At 38.0% G+C, this 26505-nt stretch overlaps 1 protein-coding gene across 15 annotated transcripts in view; it reads right to left on the bottom strand.

Annotated features, from left to right (window-relative positions):
• Positions 1–317: 317 nt before the first annotated feature.
• Positions 318–26505, bottom strand: part of rgs3a (regulator of G protein signaling 3a) — a 257200-nt gene continuing 231012 nt past the window's right edge. For 13 of the 15 annotated variants that reach the window (XM_067969628.1, XM_067969627.1, XM_067969631.1 and 10 more), the window contains 5 exons: positions 8249–8322; positions 3788–3889; positions 2690–2751; positions 1823–1989; positions 318–1682 (listed from right to left, as the gene is read on the bottom strand). In XM_067969628.1, coding sequence (XP_067825729.1) covers positions 1497–1682; positions 1823–1989; positions 2690–2751; positions 3788–3889; positions 8249–8322 — 591 coding nt within the window. In that variant the 3' untranslated portion in view covers positions 318–1496. Of the gene's footprint in view, positions 1683–1822; positions 1990–2689; positions 2752–3787; positions 3890–4235; positions 4856–6635; positions 6746–8248; positions 8323–26505 lie in introns of those variants that run through there. The other 2 variants (XM_067969637.1, XM_067969636.1) reach the window with 2 other exon arrangements.

Here is a 26505-nt window from a genome sequence, read left to right as displayed (position 1 = left end):
TGGTGGAAGTTTGGAACTCTTTTCCGCAAATGGCAGTTGATGCTCGCTCAATGGTTAATGTTAAATCTGAGATTGATAGATTTTTGTTAATCAAAGGTATTAAGGGATATGGGGCTGAGGCGGATATATGGAGTTAGGTCACAGATCAGCCATGATCTCATTGACTGGCGGAACAGGCTTGAGGGGCTAAATGGCCTACTCCTGTTCCTATGTTCCTAATAATGAATCAATTGAGCTGTATCAATTCATTAATAAACGCAGTTAGTAAATAATAACATCCAGATATAAATGGGAATGAATCCAGAATGATTAACAAATCCTCTTTAACAACTGTTTATTTACCATTTACCAAGACATAAAATGGTCTTTTTCTTGCTTTAAGGAGAAACTGTGCATTGTAAACAATGGAAATTGACAAAATACATCTTCCTCAAACTCCTTTACAACCATGACCAAAGGAGACCATTCCTACTATGTCTCCCTTGCAACATTTGTAGCACTGAGCCTATTCATATTTACACATTTATTAATCTACTGTCTCATATTAGGATTATTAAACTCAAAATTTGAAAGGAACTATATATACAGCTGGAATATCCCCAGCTGCCTGCTGCTGGGGTATATACAGTTAAAATTAAACATTAACTGTAAATTAATTTTCAGATTTCAACATAATTTGTACAGACTCCAGAAAATATTACAAATTACACTTAATTAATGAAAGGTTAGGAAATACCTCAGAAATATTGCACTTCAACAAATGAAAGGAAAAAGGGGAATATTTCCTATTAGAAATGCATCAAGCATCTGATTATAGTAATAAATAGCTCAATCTTCCCCGCACATAACAAAGCTGTTTAATAGATTTCTGGTGCATGAGCCCCGAAGCACTTAGTACTACCTAAGAATATAGATTCGTAAAAGGAAGTGGAAAGTGCCATGATATTGTCAGCAGAATGCCTCTTCAAAGTGTTTCTTCTAACATACTTGTCACAGACACAATTTTCACAAAATGTGGAGAGGCAGAATTGTGCAAGTTCAGTCTTTGGAGATGGACAGAAACTCTAGAGTTCTTGAAAGCACAGCTTTAATGGTGATTTGGTCCTTTATAATCGTCTTTTTTATAATTATTATTGTACCCCACAAAAAGGGGCTTTTGCTGCTGATAAAGAAAGATACATTGCTCCAGAAAATCAAAGATGGGTGTTTTGGTACCTGGGAAGGGCGAGATTAACTGGTTCTTTGCCATGGTTCAGCAGGTCTTCATGCTGTTGTTACACAACGAATACATAAAAAGGTGTCCTTAAACCAACACTTCACTGTTTTTTTAAAAAACTGTCCAAGTCCATTAATCTCACAGGCACCTGATTCAGTCCATTGAAGTGGGTTTCAAAGTCTCTGAGATAAACAGCAATGATGATCCTCTCTCTCCAACGATGTAAACACAGCATTTAATTTGTCCAAAGTCCCCGTCAGGAATATATAGATATGTGAATCTATGATGATGCACTCTGTTTCTTCTGATTTATCAAATCCAAGTACAGGTCTGATCTAAGGAATCGTGGATAAGAGTCCTTTTCCATCAAACCATATATCCTTTTCTGAGCAAGATCAAAGCAGCACCGTGACACTTTCTGAAGATTTTCTTTGGTGTGCTCTCTTGTGTAGGAGTCTAAATTAACCTAAAAAACACAAAATACCATATTTTGTATCCAATTTTCACAACATTTCAGAAAAACATATAGTTATGCAGAATTGTTATTATTTGAAGCAAAGCTTATTATTCCACATTAATCAAAATATTCCAAATAGTCTTGCTAACCTCTTTACAGGATTGAATGGCAATGTATTCCCCAAATATTTTCTTGGCCTTTGAAGTCATTTTAGATTGTGATTTGGCTTTTTTATATTCCTCACACGCCAGCCAGAACTCAAGATTCTCTTCGCTGAATTCAGTGCGTAAAAAAGCTCTAAACGCTGCTAAACCATCTGCAAAACAAGTAGGAGGAATATAAATGAAGTGCAGACTATGCATCAGTCTAAACACAAGAATAAGTCACGATAAATTAAACAGGGTCTTTTCATTATTATAGTGGAGAAAACTGGACTTCAGCCTTTGTCCAATCAAATCGTCTGTTTAATATTGCATTATTGGTATTTTTATTGCATGATCACACATACAAGTGACAAAGATGATAAAGGAGCATGCATTAATATATATTGCTAGACTCGTTTCGTGCAGAGCTACTCCACATACAATTGATTCTATACTGTTGTATTACACCTAATGCAGAGGAAATCTTTGCATAACATTGTCAAGAATCTGAAGTAAGCAAATTAAGTGGATTTTGAAAGATATATTAAAAAAAATGTATATATAAAATACGCATAAGTAAATTATAGAAAATAGGACCAAAGAATTTAGGTTTGACAATGCAAATGTAACTAGTTTATGCTTTTCAATTTATTCAAAAGACAACACAAATGAATAAATCATCCAGCTGTATCTTAGAATATTAAGCATTAAAAATGTAATAAATAATAAACTTAATATGAGCAACTTCACATCTAATTAAATATTTTTGAAATTACAAAGGAAAAAAGTACTTGAAGGACTAACAATCAATGCAGTGTCAATCCAACACCTTCTGTGCAATGCTGAATTGTTAAAACATAAGGAACTGCTTACATTTGTGGATAAGAAGTTTGTCCAAAGATTCTCCCCATTTTAGAGCTTCTTCTGGCGAGGGCCTGCACATAAAGATACAGCAGTTTGTTAATAGACACATTTCCACAACCTTTTATATTGTTTTGCGTTTGACAATTTAACTAACAGTGAATCTCCATTATCTGGTCGGTTAGTCCTGAATAGCTGTCTGCCCGCCTCTAGCTAATTCATCAACACCAATCCTAAGATCACAGTGACACAGTATGAAAACATGCATTTCAGGTTGGTCAGTAATCACCTCAGTTTTAAATCAACTCAGAGAGTTACCAAAGTTGTTCTAGATTTTGTTCCACTCATTCATCTCCAAAGTGATTTACTGTAACAGAAACCTTAGTTCACACAAATAAGTGTGCTTATTTTTCCTTCCATCTTCCAAATCTGTGACTATGTTGTTGGATTTTATGCATCACAGGGCATGACTACAACACTGTCTAGTTGGCATCTATTAGACAGCTAATAGATAAATAAATCTCTTGTGGAGGTTTGCAGGCAAATGCAGATTTTCCTAGGCACGTTTCCAGCACCCCTAACAAGATGCTGTCATGTGCAGAACCACATTTTCCTAGGTGGGCCACAGAGCTGGCTTTGTATACTTTATGTATGGCAGTCTGCGCATATTCAACTTTCAGACAGTACTGCCAATATACTTCAACAAAATGGACTTCAAGACAGATTCAGTACTCACAAAGCCCAATATTAGATATTTAAACTCAAGAATGTTAATAGTAAAGCTGAACTATAATTGTTTAAAATCAATTAACTTATCAATCTCTCTTCACTCATAAAAATAGACTGAATGATCACTGCGTAATAATTGTAATTGTTATCCTTCAATGCTATCTTTGAAAGAGTGCTTCAGGTTTGCAATGCACAGCTATTGCACTTCACCATTATTGACTATCAGCTGATAGGAAATGTTCTTCCCCTCTGACTTAGTTACTTGGCCTTTGAAACAACACATAAAACAGAAGTGCAAAATGACTACATTTTAACAGCTATAACGGTTTGACAAAAACAAGGTTGTAATTTTAAATGTACAAACAAAAATCTAACACCTACTTCACAGTTTTGATGACTTTATCGAGTTTTGCAGCATTGCTACCTGGACCGGATTCATTCCGCCGCCGTAGAAATCCCAAGCGGTTTTTCATATCTTTGGCCCTATGAAAAAAGTGAAACAAATACACCAGTAAATATTGAGCAGCTGACAAAGAATTGCTTATTTGAGAATTATATGTTCTTGGCTGAGCAAGTAAGTAGAAAAAAATCTTTATTGGACTGAATACGTAGAGAAACAGCCATGACTTGCAGCTGAAGCAAAACATTCTCATATTGCGAATAATAAAAACGTTTAAACATTTCATTTCTCCCACACTTCAAGTCTTATCTACTAATCTGCTCCTGGAACTTCTACACCATGATAACACTGAAACATTTTGTTTAACACATACAAAATTTGCTTCTTTTCTCTATCTTCTAAAACTAGGTAAGTTCATCCTCAACTTACTCCTTCACGGTGTGTCGTCGATGCAAGCCCCCACCAGGACTTGAACGCTGAAGCAAATTCAAAAGCATTTCTGAATGAAACTCATGTGGTTGTGGCTTTGACAAATCTCTGAAAAATGGCATCTTCAGAATCGACTCGTTCGGACTAGTTTTGAAGATACTCCCCTTCCCTTTATTGAATAAGCATATGGCTCACGATGGTGTCACAAAAATGTAGCAAATAAATACTATCAAGTCTCCAAAATGTTAGAATAAGAAGTTATATTTTGATTCTATAGTCTCAGGGTCTTCACACATCCTTACGACCCATGAAAATCTCCTAATTTTAACAATCCCCTGGCCTGCAGAGGAGCTAACAGCTGGACTGTGCGGTGAGCAGCATGAATTCCAGTTCTATGCTGAAGTTGTCGTCTGGCCCATGGTATTTGCATTCAGGAAGTGGGAGTGACTGTCTTGTATGCCCACGTTTTTGAAAGGAGAGTATGCTTGACTCAGAGTTGTGTCAGCTCCTAACAGTGTCTGCCTGCCTACTTCTGGTGAATAAAGCACATTAACAACTGAACTGCTAATACAGGAAACAAACTGTGGCAATTTATGTCTACTCCTTTAACTGGTTGCTATAGTAACAAATCAAATGGCTTTTTTGGCAGGAGGGAAGGAGCTTGTAATTGCAAGAACGTTGGGATCGCTTAGTGAAAACATAAATCAATGTCAAAATTACTGCGACTACAAATTCTGGTGACAATTTAGAAAATCTCAAACTACTTTAACACAAGTACAGAAACAGAAACATGAGAACTCCTTGCTTCTTCTCAGTGTCCTGGCAGAATAAATGGGTGAAAGAAAAGATTTTTGTAGAAAAGGTGATGAAGAACAATAAAACTAAACAGAAATGCATCACCTTCAACAAACTGTTAATTAACTTGGATTAACAAAACTTAAATGTGCTGAAATGATGAATGAATCAAGGAGCTTATAAGCAAACTTTTTGCTAGTGATGTGGAAAAAGTTTCATAAACCTGGGCATAATTATTTTTCACAAATTATTTTATATTGGGAGCCAGTTCAATGTCCCTTGAGTGGGTGATACAGCATCAAGAACCACCACCTGATTGATCGCTGTCCACACTACATTCTGCTGCTGATATTATGCTGCGGTTGATGGTGAGTGTGGCACATGAAGGGAAGTGATTGGTGTTTTCATTTACAGTGCAACAGAAAACTGTTCTAAAACAAGATACCCAACATATTTTTCTTGACATTGTTTGCTCCACTCCTTTTTGACATTTAAATTCTTCATTAGAAAGGGGTTTATGAAGTTTTTCTTGCACAGCACTTTATTTGTATTCAATCTACTATCGTGTTCATAGCATCTGACTTTGCAATCAATTATTTGAACCGTAATACCTGAAATACATTCATAACACAGGAATGCATTTACTATGTGTATTCTAGGATTCTGAGAGTTGTCATCCCAAGTTATCTAAGTTTTTCATTAAGTTTTTAGTTCCTATGTTTTTATAAATTACAAAATGTTTCATTTTCACAATTCATCAGTTGTATGGTCCTCACAAAAAATCCAATCAACCAATCTTCCATTACTTTTCATAGCATCATGTAAAAACTTAGTTGCTAAGACTTCACAAATTTATCAACAATGCTCTGTAATTTTATTAAATTGACAATTTGCTTTAGGTTTCTAGAAAAGGGTCACTGGCATCGTGGGAATGCATTTTAGCATTCAAACATAACAAATAAAAATAGATACCGTCTAAATGTAGATGGCTACAAATCCAGCAGATAAGAAGCAATAGCAATAGGTGACAAAAATGTTCTAAGCAATCCCCGATAAGACAGAATTGATGGGATAACAATATAGCTAATGAAAATAACTGGCACAATGCATTCTATCACATGCTTTTCAAAGTTCTGCTATCACAATTCTTCTACAACTGCTCAGCTGTAATTAAATATATTTATAAATAAAATTAGCTCCTTGCCATTCACTTTTCATTCTAATTAAACACTAAAGGAAAGCATATGCAAAAAATATCTATTCCATGACTACTGCAATGAAGCCCAAACTGTTAAAACTAAACCTTTGTTACAGAATTCAGCAGAATTAAATTGTATTTCTAGCTGCAAAGATTAACTGGCCATAAAATTCTTGAGTAATGTCATAGCTAAAAGCTTTCCAACGGACATTTAATCTTAGCATTTCTGTGATAATAGTAAATAATTAAGGACTACACTATCACAAATTGTATCCCTTCCCTTGCATTTTTAACATTAGAAATCCATAAAAGACAACAAATGCTTGAAATTCATTCAAAACAAACAAGCTCCCATATTTAAATTTTACCATAGAAAATAAAGTTTTCTGAGGATCTAACTCTCCTACCTTTCCAGATATTTTTCTGAAAAGTCAACCATTGTGTGTAGCATTTGGATAACTCTATCTGTACGTAGTGCACGTCTGCAGTGTTTTGAGTCGGATCGTTATATTGATAGCTCTCCCAGGAAGGCAGATTAAGTAGTAAATGTGGGTTGGATAAAGGCCAACTCACGAACCAATCAGACCACAGTATCTGATGAAAGGCTCCACGGAGGAAAATTGTAACTATTTCCACCAATAACATGAGGCAACCATTTCCACTGTACATTAGTTGCATTTATTGAGACATTTTCTTTCTCTTTAATTGCTTTCCTTTTCATTTACACAGAACTCGAGCAAAGTTAAACAATAGATATTTGCTGAGCTCGCTACGATGAGCATGCTCATCGTTGGTTGTTGTGCTCTTGGTTCCACCTTCTGGTACACATCGGTATTTCATACATGCCTGAAAATATTTTTTAAAGAAAAAAGGAACTTCACGTAACACTGCAGAATCTGCAAAATTATTATGGTGTTTCTTAAACTCTTAAGAACCCTTTTTAATAAGTATTTCCTTTTCTGCTGCTCAGGGCAGTGAGGTAATAATTCAATTTTGTTTTTTCAAGGTCCATTCCTAAAACACTTTTCTCAGTTTGAGACAAACATACCTTGCTTTGTAACAAGTATTTTGAAAAAAAAAATAAATGACAAAAAAAATAGAAAATCAAAATATTGCATTATGGAATATTATTCATTTTAAACCTGGTTATCAAGTGCATTATATTTCACTGCTTTACATTTTTTTTACAGGGCTATATCTGGAAAGGGAAGCATTCAAATCCAAAATTATGCAAAACCAAATTTGTGTATGTTTCCACTTCTATTACTGTCATACAAATTCAAATGAAAATAGTTTTAAGCTGTATAAATGGAATTGTTATCTTTCAAAGAACATTTTTATTTTCTGCACTTTCATTGTTTCTAACTGTTAGTCCATATCTGTCCGGGCCCCTTTCCCTCATTATGACTGAATAGAAACAGCTGTATGCTTTAACTCCTGCTCCATCTGCATTGTTTTAATGTGGCAGGGCCTCAAGATCATGTTTCGTCCTTCCTGCCCCCAATCTGAACCTTCCGTCCATCAAAGCTTGTAATGAAACTAAAGATCACTTTCAAAAATATATTCACTTTAGGCACTGATGCAGTATTTGTCAATTACTCTCTATATGTTTGCTGTTTCTCTTTAAACAATCAAAATACATTAGAGGAACCAAAACCTAAACATTAGTGAAAAAATATATTTCTCCTATGAACATTTAGCGGAACAATTATCTGGCACCTTCTAATCCTGACTGAAATAGTAAGGAGAAAGTATTTTCCTTCAACTTCACAGTTGTATTGTGCAGTTTTTTTCAGAGCAGAAAGAACACAGAAAAAAACTAAAACTATGTTAATTAATTAAAAGCAAGGATTATTATTCCCCATCTTAACATTGTAATTCATTCATGTTGTAAAACTGAAATAAGAGAACAGAAATCAAATTTTGTTCCCAAACAAATAAAAACAGAATAATGTCTGATGAAGAATTTATTACAGCAATCAATGTAAAATATTGTCACAAATGAAAGGATCAAACTTACAAATTTTTGCTCTTTTTCTTCTTGGAGCCATCATCAGTTTCATCAAAGCCACAGTCCGAATCTGCTCCAGAGAGCTGGTGAGGAAACAGTAAAAATACGGTCTGCATCATGAAATGAGATTTACGAGATTTCCTTATCTTCTTTTAAATTTATTCCAGGTTTATTGTTGCTTATTTTAAATTTCTTTTGCCCAAATAATCTCCAATAATTTCATGGTTAGACTCAAGCCTGCACTGTGATGCACCGTGTATGGTCTTTAGATACAAAGATCAGTATTTGTCCACAGATTTAGAAACATTATATGAATAACCAAGCTTGCCAGTTCTTAAGTATTCATAGGGATCCTTTGTGAAAACTCAGGCAGTATTTGGCTTTGTGAATCAGGCTGTATGCTTTTTCCACCTCTAAAATCACTGTAGCCACTCTCGTTCTTACTTATCTTGAACACTAAACAGTAATGTCTTGGATTACATATGATTGGCTGTGAGACAGTGGGCGGCTCCAATTTCATCCAATAATACAAGTTCATGAATTCGTAACTTTAGTTTGTTCTGCAAAGCAGACAAAATGAATTTAACAGAAAATAATCAACGTCATAATTGTTGTCAGAATAAGTTTACAGGAACCTATTTAAAGGTTTAAGAGCCCGAATGTAAAAAATCAATTTCAGGTCCATAGCAATAAAGGAAAATAACTTTCCCTCAGAAACTCTATCAATTGCCATCATTTTCTATTTGTGGAAGGCAGAATAAATAGAAAACATGCGTTCACTAAAAATGAACTCAGAAACAGAACTCCGAATTAGCATCTCCTGTACGTTATCCCATTTCTAAGCTAATTTATCTAAGCTACAGCTAACATTAAAATGTTACTCATTTGGGGCAGGGGATATCCTTTTTAAATCATGTACGCACATCGGCTGGATCAGTTGAACTCTGAAACTAAACACACTGGATTTGTTTTTTTGGGGAGAGCGGGGAGAGGGGATTGCAGGGGGAAAAAATTATTGAAGTGCCTCTACATCTTTCCCCCTGCTTTCTCCCATTCTCTCCTGAAGGCAGTGATTCATGCCACAGGTCCCAACAACCTTCCGCTACTTTACCCAAGTAGCTGTTCTTTATGTGTGAGCTTAGAAAGTAAGTGTCATCAGGATATTCAACTGTGGGAGCATCAAAGCTGAGCCAGTAGGGTTTTACCGGAGGTGATCAAGAGCAGAATGTTTAGCTCAGTCGCTTACCATTCGTTATATTTATCCACTGAATCATGAGTGCTTCTTCTCGTGGCTCAGTGGGTAAATACAAGTGGAAAGAGTGTTGTTTTAGTGTTATGTAACCACTTTCAAAACATGGTGAAAAATAAGTGAAACATGAAGGTCTTGAAATTACATTGTGAAAATATTAGGATACAAAGACTTAGAAAATTGCTTTGGCCTGTCATTTTAATTGGACTTGTTATCCTATTTATTTTAAAAAGGTTAACCCCTCTGCTAAAATAATGAACGAAGGAACTCAGTATGTACACTCATACACTGATTTTCACATAGTGTAATTTCAGGGCCAAAAACTTTTGTAACTTTACAAAGAATTTAAGTATAACGAGTACACAAAAAAGTAATCACTGTTGTAATGTGGGAAACGTGACAGCCAATTGCACACAGCAAGGTCCCACAAGCAGCAATGAGATAATGACCAGATAATCTGTTTTAGTGATGTGGGTTGACGGATAAATATTGGCCAGGACACTGGGGAAAACACTCCCGTTTTGCTATGGGATCTTTCATGTCCACCTGAGAGGGCAGACAGGGCCTCAGTTTAACATCTGAAAGACGACACCACTGACAGTGCAGCACTCCTTCAGAACTGCACTGAAATGTCAGCCAAGATTATGTGCTCAAGTCTCTGGAGTGGACGTGAACCCACAACCTTCTGACTCAGCGGAAAGAATGCTATTACTGAGCCAATGCTGACGGTACCCAATCTGCATTGTTCAGATGGCAGGCTTGCCAGCTCTCTCCCTTAAAGAAAAACAAAAAATTGTAGATGCTGGAAATCTGAAACAAAAACAGAAAATGCTTGAAATATCCAATAGGGTCAGCCAACATCTGTGGAAAGAACAGCTGAGTTCATGGTCTAGAAATCCGATGGTGTCCGGAATCGGGTGCGCCCCCTGCACTACACGTGCCGGTTGCAAGTGACAGAGGCAGCACGTAATATTCGTGCTGCCTGCTCATTTTAATGACGCAGGTGTGCAGCAAGTGCTACCCGCGTTACTCATTAGCTGTACGCCCGTATGGGATGGGGTGGGGGCGGGGAGGGGGAGGAGAATAGCAAATGTCTATATAAGGCAACCATCACCTCTTAAAGGAGAGGTCCCTTCTGGCTCCAGTCACCAGGGAAACACTTCTGATTGAGAAAATAGATGAAGGAAGTACTGAGAGAGCACCAAGGTTCTCTGACACTGCCTTGGAAGCCCTGCTATAGGCAGTGGATAGGAGGAGGGCCATCCTCTTCCCCACCAGGGGGCAGTAAAATGGGTTATATTTATATTTGAAAGTAAAACAGGCAGTCCTCCCTCAACTAACATAATCAAAAAAAGATTAGCTGGCCATTCATCTCATTGCTGTTTGTGGAACCTTGCTGTGCATAAATTGGACCCCGTGCTTGCCTACATAACAACAGTGACTACATTTCAAAAATATAATTCATGTGAAGCACTTGGAGACAATTCTCAGGTGTAATAAGATGCTATATTAATACAAGTCTTTATTTTACATTATGCAATGAACTACTAGCATAAGTCATTCATACGTTGTTCTTGTGCAGCTCAAATGCACACATGAAAAGTGATATTTGTAATAGGTAAGAAAAACAATATATGTAATAAAGTATATAATGAGGAAGCTTATATATTATAAGTATATATATTAGTCTGTAAAATAGCACAAACATAACTCATGACAATCAACTCACAATTCAGTCAGAACTGATTACAATTTATAGTTAGAAGTTAAACGTCAGACTTTATTTCTTTTTTCACTGAAATCACCACCTTGTTAACTAGTTCCAATTTTCAATACTTGGTCTGCATTTCATAATGTGATTCTTATCAAATACAACATCAATTTAGTGTTTTTGAGTACCTCCAGGACTTGACAAGCAAAAAGTGAGAGTAAATTACAATAATGAGGGTGCAGTTTATTTTAACATATATAGCAAATCAAATATTATATGACGGATAAAGTCTCAGCAATTTTTTCCTCCCAGAGTGAAGGACCAATTGTGATAAAAGTACCTGACTATATGTCTGTCTGCCAACTTCTGAGTTGTGAACAAGCAGATTGTTTTTCTTACAGGATAGGAATTTTGAGACCTAGTGTAAATTCTGGAAGCCTGCATTAAAGCATACAGTCGGTCTCACCCGATTTCCTGGCATTGTAAACAGAGGCTTTGTACATATAGAGTTTAGGAAGTCCTTCAATACAAGACTTACAATTCTCTTTTTCATGTGTCTCTGCTGAATAAAGTACATTTTGTTGAATAAAAAACCCATTTCCTTCCATTGTCATTGAATATTCAACTTCCATTCTAAACCAACAAATTTGCATTCTGATTTTGCAACAATATTTTGATGACCCAAAGTCAGTTTGCCTTTGTTGGAATATTTAGCTGTGATAGTGTATTTCATTAATTTTTGGTGTCAGGATAATTCTTCAACTGCTCAATTTGGTTCATTATTTCTATCAATACACAGTTATTCTTGTTTTAACACTTCTTTGAAAATTGCTTTCTTTTGCAATTTTAAAACAGTGAAATTTTGATACTCCTGAAAAGTGTGTCACAGAGTGGTACAAAGTGCGTTGATATCTACAATTCTGTACATAGCAAGTTCTCAATCTCCACCTGTGTTGTTGGGAGAAAAGTGCCAAACAGAAACTGGCTGCTACCTGTAGCAAAAATCAATTGACAGGCAAGCTGTTCTAAAACAGTACTGGTGGTCTTATCAAGAGCAACATTGGCATACTTGGGGGCAGGTCATCTGCTGGTCCTTTCTCCTGGCGAATGGTGTAGATAAACCTGAAACAAAATCCAGGTTATTATTCCGTAGTGGCCCGCTGGTCCTGATGCAACAAATCCTGACTAATATCCAGAGAAACTTTTGTTGCGTCAGAAGTTCTAAATAAACATCTGTGTGCCTGTCAGCCTTTCTAATGCAGGTAAACTGAGGGGGGAAAGAGTTCCTCATTTGATCCTTACCCTTATGAGGTTCATACCCTGTTCACCGTATTTACGTTTTTGATGATTCCCTTCCAGTTCTAATTTCAAGCATGTGCTGGAATTGCACTATATTTTTTTCAATAGAGGTATAACCTATCTCTAAAGGAAAACATGCATAGAGTATACTAAATAGAGTAGATGAATGGGAACAAAATTCCTTTAACAGAAGATATGATCTAATACCTATGTCACTTAGAGGTAAGGTTCCACTATTGGGAAGACAGTAGATACTCGGTAATATTTCTTATAGGTATAGCTGGTATCTAAGGTGGCACTATGTGCAAGAGAGCCAACCTCATGATAGAGTGAAAACTGTAGGTTTAGTCAATTGATGGCAGTCTTGCACATCTCCTATTGGTTGATTGAAGATTTCAACAGGCAGAGATGATCTATTACTCTCAGTCAAGGAATGATATATTTTGTACCTACATATGCACGCCTGTACATGTGTAAACCAGAGAAGCTAGGGGAAAATAAGACTAAAGTAGGTTAAAGAATTAAATGAAAATGTTTAAAATGTCTAAAGCTACCAAATTTGATAGTTTACAAAAATGCTGAATTGTGTGTTGTTGTTATTACAAAATAGCAGTTTGTCAGACTGTCTGTTTCTTCCAACTGGCCTAATTTTATCAAAAGAACATTTTTATTTTTTCAATTGCTCAAATATTGAACTCCAGTGGAGAAACTGTATTTAGGCTGTCAGATTTTTGTTTATAGAACTCTTGATCAAATTCACTGTCCTGACCCCTCTGAATATCACTCTGCTCAGAAGATACCATTAACACTATTCTGTGCAATGCCATTGGCAGCTTGCTTCCAAATGACTTGAACCAAATTTTACAAGGCTGAATGCAGCATAGGTCAACTCAACAAGGAAGAAAAATCAGCATCTCTACAAATCAGAAGCAATTTATTTTCAAAGGGTAAATCAAAGTCACCTACTTTTTCCAGTTAGCTGTCAGCTTAGTGAGCTTTATGTATCCAGAACAATCAGTTACAAGAGCATCACACTAAGTCCCTTATGGATGTTCTAAAGAATTTTAATTGCTTGCATATAATAGATTTAAAAATTGTGATTACGGTCAGTATTTCCAATTAAGCAATAGTAAAAGGTCATTGAAGATATTTTTATAAAGGACTAAACTTGTCTTAAGTGGCACTTTTTTTAAAAAAAGGTTTCATTTTGAAGCCATAAGTATTTTACCATAACAACTATGTGTTTTACTTATGAATTAATTCATTGTGCCTTTCCTGGTTAGAGCTCAAGAAAGCCAAAGTTTTTGCATCAGGCCTCAAACATTGGGTCTGAGGATACAGAAAGCCATATTTTTATTCTGTATTTGCATCAGGGCCAGAAGTGGAACTATGGGTGATTGTGGAGCAAAAACTGTAGACTAGAAATGAATTTGTGGTATTAGCACATAAATGCTTAATGGGTTTGTAAGACATTCATTCCTCTTCTATTTCAATGGAGATGTTAACTCATTTAAAATGACTCCATTAAAATATTGGACAGAGGAATGTCATATCAACACTTGTATATCAGTATCACAAACAGTAACTTCCAAGTTTATCAAAAGCAAAATACTGCGGATATTGGAAATCTGAAAGAAAAACAGAAAATGCTGGAGAAGCTCAGCAAGTCAGGCAGCATCTGTGGAGATAGAAACAGAGTTAACGTTTCAGGTCGAAGACCTTTAGTCAGAACTGGAAGATGTTAAAAGAGTTAAAATTTTTGAGCAAGTACAGAGCCAGGGAAAGGGGTGGAGGGAGGAGAGGGGAGGAAAGGGAAGGTCTGTGATAGGGTAGAGGGATCGAGTGGTTAAATAACAAAAGGGATGATGGTGCAAGGCAAGGGAGGTGGTGATGGGACAGGTTAAGAAACACAAGGTTGATCAGGAGTAGCTGTAAATGGCAACAGGAGAACCATTACCAGAACTAGCTGACCGAAAAAATGGGAGCAGTGGTTACGATCTGAAGTTATTGAAATCAATGTTGAGTCCGGAAGGTTGTAAAGTGCCTAAACGAAAGATGAGGTACTGTTCCTTGAGCTTATGTTGAGCTTCATTGGAACAGTGTAAGAGGCCGAGGATGGAGAGGTCACAGTAGGAGTGGGAAGGGGAATTAAAATGTTAAGCGACCGGCAGGTCAGGGTCACGTTTGCGGACAGAGCGGAGGTGTTCAGCAAAGCGATCACCCAGTCTGCGTTTGGTCTCCCCAATGGAGCGGATACAGTATACTAAATTGTGTGCAGCGGATACAGTATACTAAATTGAAAGAAGTACAAGTAAACCGCTGTTTCACCTGGAAGGAGTGTATGGGGCCCTGAAAGGTGGGAAGGGAGGAGGTGAAGGGGCATCTCCTACGTTCGCACGGGAAGGTGCCGTGGGGAAGAGAGCGGGTGTTGGGGGTGATGGAAGAGTGGACTAGAGTGTCGCGGAGGGAGCGGTCCCTTCGGAATGCTGAAAGGGGAGGGGAGGGGAGGGGAAGATGTGTTCAGGGGTGGGATCACGCTGAAGGTGGCATCGCGCTGGAGGTTGTGGAAATAGGGGGGGATGATACGTTGAATATGGAGGCTGGTGGGGTGGAAGGTGAGGACAAGGGGGACCCTATCATGGATCTGAGAGGGAAGGGAAGGGGTGAGGGCAGAAGTGCGGGAAATAGGACGGACACGGTTGAGGGCCCTGTCAAGTACAGTGGAGGGGAATCCTTCGTTGAGGAAAAAGGAAGACATATTGGAAGCACTGGTGCGGAAGGTGGTATCATCAGAACAGATGCGACGGAGACGGAGAACCTGGGAGAAGGGAATAGAGTCCTTACAGGAAGCGGGGTGGGAGGAAGTGTAATCAAGGTAGCTGTGGGAGTTGGTGGGCTTATAATAGAGAAAGGTTGACAGCCTATCCTCAGAAATGGAAGTAGAGAAGTCGAAGAAGGGAAGGGAAGAGTTGGAGATGGACCATGTGAAGGCGAGGGAAGGGTGGAAACTGGAATCAAAGTTGATGAAATTTTCCAGTTTGGGGCGAGATCAGGAAACGGCATCGATACAGTCATCAATGTACCAGAAAAAGAGTGAGGGAGGGGCTCTGACTAGGACTGGAACAAGGAATGTTCCATGTATCCCGCAAAAAGGCAGGCATAGCTGGGACCCATACACGTTCCCATAGCGACACCTTTCATTTGGAGGAAGTGAGTGGAATCAATGGAGAAGTTGTTCAACCCTAATTTTTCCAAGGCTTCACTGATGGTGTGGTGCGTCGCTGGTGCAGGTGCTATTTGTAAAATCAGGCCTCTGACCAAGTTAACCTGATACGTGTTGCACATAATTTTCTAAGGTGCAATGTGGGGAAGAAAATTAGGCCACATAACATTGGTTATGTTGTAACAATTAGGCCCCCACAAAGGCCTCATTTAAATAGAATAATTATGCAAAACTAGTAGGCTTCTTAACAGGGAGGTGTGCAGTTTCAGTTGTTGGTAAAAATGTATTTTCAATTACATTTTGCTCCATGATTTAGTTCTTTTTCATAGTCTGCCATTTTTGCATTTTTTGAGGTTTGCCTTTACTACCAATACTTTTATTATTCTTGGTTCCTACTGGAATTTAAATTGCACCACACAATATGGAAACCATAGGTATTCCTTTGGGGTTTCTGAACCTGTATGATTTATTTGAGGAGTTCATGAAGTGCCAAGGGCAAATGGCACACCTGTTACCAACCTGGGATCCTTGTTTACAGACCCTTCCATACATACTTGGATATGTCAGTGGAGATTGGTCTTTGTCATCTCAACTTCACAAGACAGATTGCAAGATAACCTGCAGACACACCTGGGACAGGGACAGGTCTTCTGTTGAAGTGAAGGTTACCATAACATGAAGCTTTCAAGCTGAGGAATCCTTCCAAGCAATCCCAAGGAAACCTGCAATATCAGACAGTCTGCGGTGCATATCAAGCACATGCCAGACACTATGCTTGCAAGGGGAAACACCTTTATCGCTTTCCTTTAGAAAGCAAACATCAGCTGGATAGCAAAGCTTTCACTAGGTGGCAGGGCTCCCTCAAGTACAAGGTAACACTGATGGAAACCATACCGGAATAACAGTTCCTCATATCCACCCCATAGGCTAAATGAACAGAAAGGGTTTGTACTCAATTCATGCTGAGGTGGTACCTGATCACAGCAATATCATTACGTATGTCAACAGATGTTATCCATGAAGCAGCCACGATATCTTCATTTTATTGTACTCTATGCTGCCTGCATTTTTGGAAGAAGAAACACTGCTCTTAGGAAGTTGAACTCTTGAACCTAAGGCTGCCGGGCCCCACTATTCAAATTGGGGGGGGGGTCTCCCCGAGCTGTGCCTAACAGCAGAGGGCTGGAGCTTATGATGTTCCGCAACCTCCACCTGCAAGAAACGTTTGCCACCAGCTTTGACCCAATGAAAGTTTATGTACAAAGGAGCAATGATTGTTCACAATGTTTGAAATGGTACCTCCCAAAGGGTGCAGAAATGTGTGAAAAATTGAACAGCACACTGACCTTTACCGTGATCCTGACACTAGCAAACTTCTCCTCATTTACATCCAGGTACAAGAGACCTGCTTGACGACAATGGCTTGCTTGGAAACCACCCACCTTGCAGCTTGTATTTACTGAAAGGTGGTCTTCAGCCCCAAGTTTGGCCACCCTCCTTTGGTGCAGTAAGACCTCCAATTCTTCAGTTTTAAAGGGAGCAGTGTTGCCACGTGCTTACTTTTAACCAGTGAACAATTAGTCCACTTTTCTGCCACCACTACAGCTTCCACTTTAATGCAAACTACAGCATATTGACAGCCTCATCACATTTTAAATTCCTCAGCCAAGTGTATTACAGACAAAGCTCTCTGAACAAGCTTTTCACTTGCCAGTAGCCTATTCAAGTTATGGGAGGGGTCTCCCTCTGAGCTGTGCCATGGCCAATTCAATTACATTTTTGGAGAAGTGGAACTACAGGCTAAATCATGGCCCAATGTGTTACGCAGAACTGTTGAATACCTAATTGGCAATTCTGATGTTCTCCCACTTTTTGCACCAAAGTTTTGTGTGTGTGTGTTGAGGGGGGGGGTGAGAATGGTTTCATAATAGTAGTTACAGTAATCATTATAGAATACTTTTAATGTATTTTCTTCCAAGTGTTGCTGTTCCTTTTAGAAAAGGAGCATCTGCCATATCAGATACAAGGATTTGTTCAATATTCTGCTGGCTCTGGCTACAAGTGGCAGCCACCAAATAAACTACAATTGTTGTTTGCAGTAGCGAATGACTATATATTTCCTGATCAGTTGCCAGTTCATAGAAGTGATGTGCAAAAATCTGGCACTGGCAGCATTTTTTTTTACTCTTGATGCTATTTTTTTTGATGGTATATACATGTCACTAAAAATAATAATGTTTGTGTTCAGAAAACCTACTAGGGACTGGATTGGAGTTCATGGAGACAGGAATGAAAATTTGAGGATTCAATAGCTGGGAATCAAAATACCTTTGCATATACTCATTATGCCAATGGGAAAAAGTTACTTTATTTAATGACACAACTCTATTACTGAAACTAACAAATTTGTGTGTACAACATTTTATGTAATTTTATTTCGCAGATTTCTATAAATCAATTGATAGAAGAGTAAAAGAACAATGACATTGATATCTGGGTTGAAACAACAATTCACATTTATCATGTACAGCCAAGGTCAAAGGTATGAGCAGAGGAAGGATCAAGGGCCAGCTGGGTCAATAGCATAGTGCAGGAAGTGAGATACTCAGCCTGCTTTTGCAGCTGCAAGAATAAAGTGACTCAAGGGTCATGTTGGTCTTGTTGATGCCACAATAGGTTGTGTCTGGCAAGGCAAGCTGATGACAATATTGATGACGCCACAACTAGAATGCTCAAAGCCCAAATATTTAAACATTTCATTTTAAGAAAGACAAACAAATGCATGGAAATGACGCAGTTCATTTCTGCCAATCAGAACTTTTGCAAAAGTTTTCTAAAGGCACACAGGATGTAATCAGTGAAAAATCAGAAATGTATTTGAATCCAGGTGTTAAGTATTTAATGTTCTTAGTCTAATCTAATTCTAGTGAAGAGCACTCAGCCTTTAAAAACCATTGTTGTATGCAGAAGTAACTCTATATGGCAGCATGACAGGAAGCTACACCAGACAAAAAAACTACTATGTGCTGTGCATCCTCAAACAGCAAATGTATGAACAGCACTTTTTAGGGCTCAGAATTTCTGAATGTATCAAACGTGCAGCCATTGTGAATGACTAATACTGTTAATTGTATGATTTATATCAATTAGTGTTAATTCTATTTAAGTGATGTGTATCAACTGAGGACTCTCGTATCCTTTTTATAGGAGAGTTTAGCTAGGGTGTGGTGTGTGTGTGTCAGGGGAATCTCTGAGAATAAAGGCTTGGAAGCAACTGAAGACCAGGCTCTAATATTCTATCCTTCACCACATGGCTATCCAGTTTTAACAAATACTTTTGTACCAAAGTTACAAATATGTTAACATTTTATTTTAAAACATATACAATTAATTAATACATGTTTGGTGATTCATCATTCGATGTTTTACCACTCAGTAGTAAAAACTTATAGAAAATAGTTTTTCCAGATATTTCACAGAAAAGATGTATGCTGCAAAGTTCTCTCTATACTCTAATGATTCAGTCTTCCCCCTCTCTCCCCAACACCCCCCACCCCGCCCCTCCCCACAGTGTTCTCAGTATATAATGACCTCACCAAGCAAACTGTTCTATCTGAAAAACTGCCAGGGCAGTGTTTATTCTACGAGTTGGACGTTTAGCAGCATCTCCTTTAAGTTTAAGAGTAACAACAAGTTCTGACACTTGATGAAAATTATAAACTTTAAAACACTGAAATAAAAACAGAGCAAATAAAAAATCCTTCAATTTTAAGTACCAGCATTAAGCATTCTTAAGTCAGTTACAGCTCTGTTAAATGCAGAGAAAAGCTTCTGGCATCACCAACTGCAATGATGTGGTTTTTTTCCATTTTACACATAAGCCATTCTATAGTCTGTATAAGCGAAATTGCCAGTCCGTCCCAAATTGGAAACTTGACTGCAACTGTATAAAATCATTTCACATAGGCCCCTAAGAGCCAGCAGAGAAAGGAAACTTCCATCCCATTCATGTGAGCTAGATTTGAAACCAGATGTCAGAAATAAAAATCCAGTACTATCCAACAGCACTACCCAGTCCCAAACAACCGCCCTACTTCACGTTTATGATGTTTTTCTCATTAAGTGTGTAAACAATTGTTAAGCAGCAAATTAACACTGTTCTAATCCATTAAATACAATGCAGGCAAACAATCTATTCCTCTAATTACTGTTTTTTCTGTTTTCACTAATAGTTAAAAATAAGGGCCTAGAAATTGGTCCGTGAAGAGCTCGGACTATTAAGGCCCCAATATTGCGAGCAGGAAGCATGCATTTCCGGCCAAAGGTACACTGCTTGCCATTTTGGGTAAGGACAAAAAATATGCGTCTTTTACCCACGCATGAAGCAGGCATTAGGTCCTTTGCAGATGCAAATGTGGTTTCCTCCAGGCTGGGGGAGTTAAATTCGTGGCGCTAATCTACAATGACGTATCAGAAACGAATAAATTCTTCTATTACTAGAAATATGCACATTTCTACAGATTTTCGTGGCTAATCTAAAACTGTTTTTGAAATGAATCAACATTTATTTGTACACCTAATACTTTAAAGTTAACAATTGCAGTGCATTGTAATAAAGCTTTTGTTATAGCAACGGAAGGCAATGTTAATACACAAATCCAACTGGTCATTTATCTTTTCTGAAGGACTTCAGATGGTAACAGATGTTACAGTAAATGTAATCATCAGTTTCATACTCCCCTAAGCCAAATTACCATCATGCATTTTTTGCGTCAGTCTCAGCGGGCTATATTAGGACCTAAAGGTTGAATCCATGCAACAGCTCAGTCACTGAGCTAATTTATGATATTTGGAAAAGAACTGGCAAACTCCCTTGTTTGGGGTCAAATACAATCAATGTGGACATGTTCATCAGTTCATGGGCCAACTAAGTTATAGTTTGGTTAGCTAAGAAATAGAAGTTATATTTGAGTAAGATTTCAGTAATAGATTACTAATTTGCATGAAATTTTGAAATTAAGATCAGATGACCAGAGTTCATCCATACCATTTTTTTTATTCATAATATTTTCACTGACCTCCAGCAACCTGCCTTCATGGCCATCTTGGGTAATTGTGTATGATTTGTGTGGACACGATGCAATAAAGAAATAAGAGCCCCAAAATTTCTGGCAAGCTGTTACACTGTCAGAAGTGTGGCGGGATAATACTTCCACTCACCAACTGACCTCATGTGAAATCCGATCATCGGTGAATTTACATATTTTGAGTAGGCACCCATGCTGTTTTGGTACAACTGGGGTGCTGGCCCAGCAGATGGAAGAGGAACTTTGCTGCTGCACTTGCCACAGCTTACTGGAGCCGGCCCAGAATTCAAATTTGCTGCTTTCCCAGTGCCAATTGTTCGCTTTGCGATCAAAAAGCTGCTGGGTATCACTTCTACCAGGAGTTAGTATTGGCATTCAGCCTTAAAGTGCATTGAGGGCAAATGAGTTGGAATTGGCAGGATTTCGGACAGCTTGCATGATCCTGCTAGTCCCGCCTTTGCCAGTGTTGTCAACATGGTTGGGGGAGCGGGGGGCGGGGGAAGGGGGAAATGCAGGCTGAAGGAGTGCCCATTCACTTACTGTGGAATTTCAGGTCCTGTGCAGCAAGGAGTGCAGACCCAATAGAGTCGCATTCCACCCCAAATTCCTTCCTCTGGCCAAGACTGGGTAATCCTCAGAATGCACAGAGATTTCAGAGTCAAATTATTCAGTCTACTTTGGTGACCACCCACCCTTTTTGCTAATTTTTCTTTCAATGCCACAATTGAAGTATGTTTGCTTCAGTGTGACAATCAGCCCACTCCTTATTTACTTTTTATCATGAAAGATACAGCTGCTAATGGTTAGTAGATTGAGTATGAATTTAAGTTCAGGAACCAGTTTGCTCCCAGTGTTGACTGCATCAATCAAAACCAACAATCTTCTTCCACTGCACTCAAATAAAGGGAGGGGAAAATTGGGTATTTGATGTTACCAAGACTTTTCAGCAAGGCTCTGGTACAAACAGCATTTTTAGAGCTGACAATTGTAGAAAAATCAGAGCCATCTGGTTTCAATTTATCAGTAAGGTGCATAACACATTTTTCTTTTGTCATTAGGTTGAAAGAAAAGGGTAAAAATTTGTGGTTGTACTTTGGAGACTTTTCAATGATACTGCAGTGTTATTTATGTAATACATTTTTGCACAATATTTTCTGCATATATGCAAGGATAATTGAACAAAAGGGGGTTGCATGGTAGTGCTGAGCTCAGTGCTACGTGGTGAGGGTGGATGCTGGTTTGAGTGGCGCTCTGCTCAGTTTCTGATCTGAGCCAAGCGAAGCAAAGAATGCAGTGATCCCATAGCAATAGGAAGGTGTGGCAGTAGCTTGGAAACTGGCTATTATCTACACTCCGATGCAGGCCAGGCAGGTGAAGGGGAAAAATTATCCCAAAATAACCTCAAAGGAATATTTGAAAATTATTGATTTTCCTTTCAGTCTACAACATTTCTCCAGGTGCAATAAATATTCCTGCATTTTTAAACTGGAATAGGAAGTGGATTAAACAAGATGCAGTCTCCTATTCCAGCATTAAAAAGATAGTAAACAACAGTAGAATATAAAATTGAACACATCAGTTTCTTTCAGAAAATAATATTTTGGGATATGGTATATGAGTAATTTGAGACATGACATATGGTAAGTGTAGCATGCTTGGGTGGAACAGGTGACTCAGGCCCTATGGTTACCAAAGCATTCCATCATAGGGATTTTCCTTGCCTCATGTCTGGGTCTACTGTAGATTCATTGATAGAGACTGATTGCTATGATTAGTCAATAACTCCATTATTATTGTATCTTGTGTCCACCAGGATGGTAGAAGGCAAGCTACTTTCGTCCTTTTACGTCTAGCGATTCCTGTGTTCCGATGACCTAAGTATTTTGCAAATTAATTGATTGAATATGCATTTATTATTAAATTTACCAGCACTAATCTGTCAACATCAAAAGTGATCTATAACAAATGGACATTCACCTTGTGTTAATGTTAACTATTTCAACCAATTAGATCAATACTGGAAAGTTCCTATTTCCAAGGTCAGTAAAGGGTTATCAACATCACTCTTCTTCTCTCCATTCTCTTCCTCTGGAGAATTCAAAGGATTCCAGGAAATTGAAGAAATAAATGAAGGAATCTTCATTAACAGGCTGTTAAGCATTATTGGGAGTAGATTTTCAAGTTGCCGCCCAGGCATAAATTTGGTGTTGCGGATCCACCACCTGTTATAGAAACCACATGATTTTCAGTTCCTGGAAGTGAAAATCGAGCAGTTTCTATAACGGGCAGCTGATCCACAATGCCAGTTTTAAACATGGGCAGCAAATTGAAAATCTACCCCATGATGTCCTGTTTTTGTTCCTTGACCAAAATGTTGTTGTTCAAAGTTATGTGATTAAAGTATAAATCATAACATTTTATTAGTGTGTCCAGCAACTGATGGACAGAGAAAATTTTAAATGAGAACAGACAAGGCAAATTTAAGGGGGAAGAAAAAACAGAAAATCCAACAGAAAAAAAGAAAATGAAGAAGAGTTAGAAAAAAGTAGCAGGCAAGCAGAAAAAAGACAGTAAAAGAGAAAGAGGAATTATGAAAAAGAAGATTGTATTGTGGAAAATATGATTGGTTTTAAAGTACATTCTGTGGGTGGTTTAAAAAAAATGCATAGGTATTGACACAGACCCTTAATAACCCCAAGAAGAGTAAAAACCAGTGCAACGTAAACACGCATTAAGAGAGGTCTGTGCAAAATAGCAGCCTCTCAGATGGAACAAACAGCAGAAGATAACTTTCATAAACAAGCAGGAATTCAGTTCACAGCATCTTGCTGAAACACTGGTGTTGTGGTTGTTGGAGAATCAGATGTTCATCTCTTTATCATAGGCTTCCAATGTATGATCCTGTATGTGGGCTGAAAGGAAGTTGCTGAAATGCCACAGGCAACCTTGTGGTTTTGGGGTTTTAGCTTCAACAGAAGAGTTTCCATATGCTTTATCGTTTCAAAATATACAAATAAAACTCTTGCAACAGTGGCATTATGGATGTTATTCTGGGGAATCCACCATTATGGAGTACACTTATTGGTTCTGTCATTTCGCTGTGAGGTTTTTTTTGGCAACACAATCTGAAATACTCACTTGCTGATGACATTTCATTTAGTGTGAAAACCCACAAATGCATCAGAAAACAAGGTATTGTCTTCTTCCAGACAGAGCTCCAAACATGGTTTTATATTGTGCATTCAATAATCACTGGTAACAATGCTAGCTAGAAATGCCATCAGTATTTCACCCGTATGCCGGTCTCTCTCTCTCCACACAACCTTCTGGGATTTTCCCTATGTACCTAACTCACCCCTCCCCATTCCCAAAAGTGGGAGAAGCCACAATTCAACCTTTCCACTCCCTCGGGATTGTTCCATTGGTAATGTATAACATGTTTTAAATGAGCTTCAACCTTTTTTAATCATTCAAACTATCTTTGCTTCCTTTATGATACTTTTTGTCCTCATGAATTCTTGCAAGTTTAGTCTGGTGCTTAAGAATCTGAATCCACATTTGCCTTTCCAAGATATTAATGATCAAAGAAGCCCAAATAAAGGATGGAAACTAAATTCCAGTGAAATGATCACAAATGATTACATTAATATTTTAAAGCCACAGCTAAAGTGCATTTTTTACTTTTACACTTTTTAGTGTTAGTAAAGAGCCAATTGGCCTGCTTAAAATGTTATCGGTTCTTGGATGCTAGTGAGCGGAGCTCTGCAGAAGCGTGTAAGCATGCATACACAGAATTCCACCTTCCAAATGCAGACGGCACTGCAGAGCTGATAATAGAACTCAATGCTGCTGCCTCACACTGATCTAAAGCAGGCACTGGTATCATAGCTGGAAATAGAGTATAAGAGGGTCAAAAGACATTGTGAAAAAATGAAGCATTTTTATCTCAGATTTAGCATGATATTGGCTTCTTTAATTCTGGCACGGTACATAAGGGGTTGAAAGCTAGTTTCACTCAAAGAACTCATATCCTAACTTATTTGGATACATTGTTGTGACAATCAGTTGGTGACCTGAAGAAAGGTGTAAATGGAAGGGGTAAAGTTCCTCAATTCAAATACGAACATTTGGTGTAATTTCTTCAAATATGCATTTGATTGTTTGCTGTTTTTTTAAATTTTAGCAGTTATATACATTGTTTTTCAAATCACTGAATCTATCTGGAACCTCTGAAGGGAGTCAGTCAGGCCACATAACTTCTGTAGTTGGTACTTAAAGGTAAAAGAGCCATTACCAAAGAAATTACTTGTATTCCTGTTCATCATATGAGTTGTCAACTATTTACAATTTTCTACTATATGGAGAACGAGCAAGGCTTAGCAACCATTGTAAGAATATAGGTTGAGCGACTGCTTCTATTCACTTGTTACTGTTTCATACATTTGTTTGGAAGTCACAACCTAAACCAAAGTCTAGTGTGTTATTCTACCATAATCCAAAGAAAAGGAGGATGAAGTGCAGGCACAGGATAGATCAATAGGCATAATGATCAGAAAAGGATTCTATGTTAATTATGTAAACATACTGCAAATTTATCTAGATATCAGGGTCAGTGAAAACATTTTCTTGGACATTGGGAGCTCGGGCTCAAGTACGAGAATCAACTGAAACATGGAAGCTAAAAACATCTAGTGCTGAAAAAATAACCTCAAAAACAGAACAGAAATTACCTTTCAAAATCATGGTGTGAAATGTGTTTTGCTTATGAGAATAGTTTCCAAGAGTTAGAGATAGTTACTTCAGAGAAACTCAGGCTTAATGGGGATAAGACTGAAGTATGTGTTAGGACATCTTCGATATCTACAAGAATGATTTGGATGTAGGTGTTAGGAGAACTGTCCACAAGTTTGTGGATGATATAAAGATGTGTACGTGTGCAAAGATCTTGGACGAGAAAAACAGATTGCAGACAGATCCAGACGTAATGGGCAAATGGGCCCTTGTCTGGCATATACCTTTTAATATAGATATAGGTAGCGTTATGCACTTGGGTAGGGGCAAGCCAAGCATGTATACACGATGCATACTTTCATGCTCAAGGCTGCTGAGTGGGAGAAGGACCTGGTTGTTGTAGTGCATGAGTCATTGAAGGTCCATGACCGGTGCTGGAAGGCTATAGCAAAAGCAAATATTGTGTTAGGATACAATGCCAAGACAATTAAATACAAAACAAGGAATACTGTGCTGTCCCTGTACAAGGGGTAGGTTCGGCCTTATTTAGGAAAACGTGTCCAGTTTTAGTCCCTTCACATGCTGGATGACAGAGGCCCTAGAAAAGGTTCAGAGGAGGACCACGAGATTGATTTCTGGTTTGAAGGCCCTCAGTTACCATGATAGCTTTAGAGAGTTGAGGCTTTTTATTCTAGAAAAGCTTAAACTTTGAGGAGATTTGACGAATGTCTTAAAAATAATTCAATGATTAGACCTGGTTAGGAAAGGTGAGAGAGAGAAACCAGGAAATTATAGACTTGTTGGTCTAACATCTTTTGTGGCGAAGTTATTGAAATCTATAATTAAAGACAGAGTGACTGAGCACTTAGAGAAACTTGAGCTGATCAGAGAGAGCCAACATGGATTTGTAAAGGGTAGATCCTGTCTAACGAACCTAATTGAATTTTTTGAGGAAGTAACTAAAGT

Source organism: Heptranchias perlo, chromosome 31 (genome assembly GCF_035084215.1).
Source record: "Heptranchias perlo isolate sHepPer1 chromosome 31, sHepPer1.hap1, whole genome shotgun sequence".
NCBI classification, from domain to species: domain Eukaryota; kingdom Metazoa; phylum Chordata; class Chondrichthyes; order Hexanchiformes; family Hexanchidae; genus Heptranchias; species Heptranchias perlo.
This window is presented reverse-complemented; position numbering and strand designations above follow the sequence as displayed.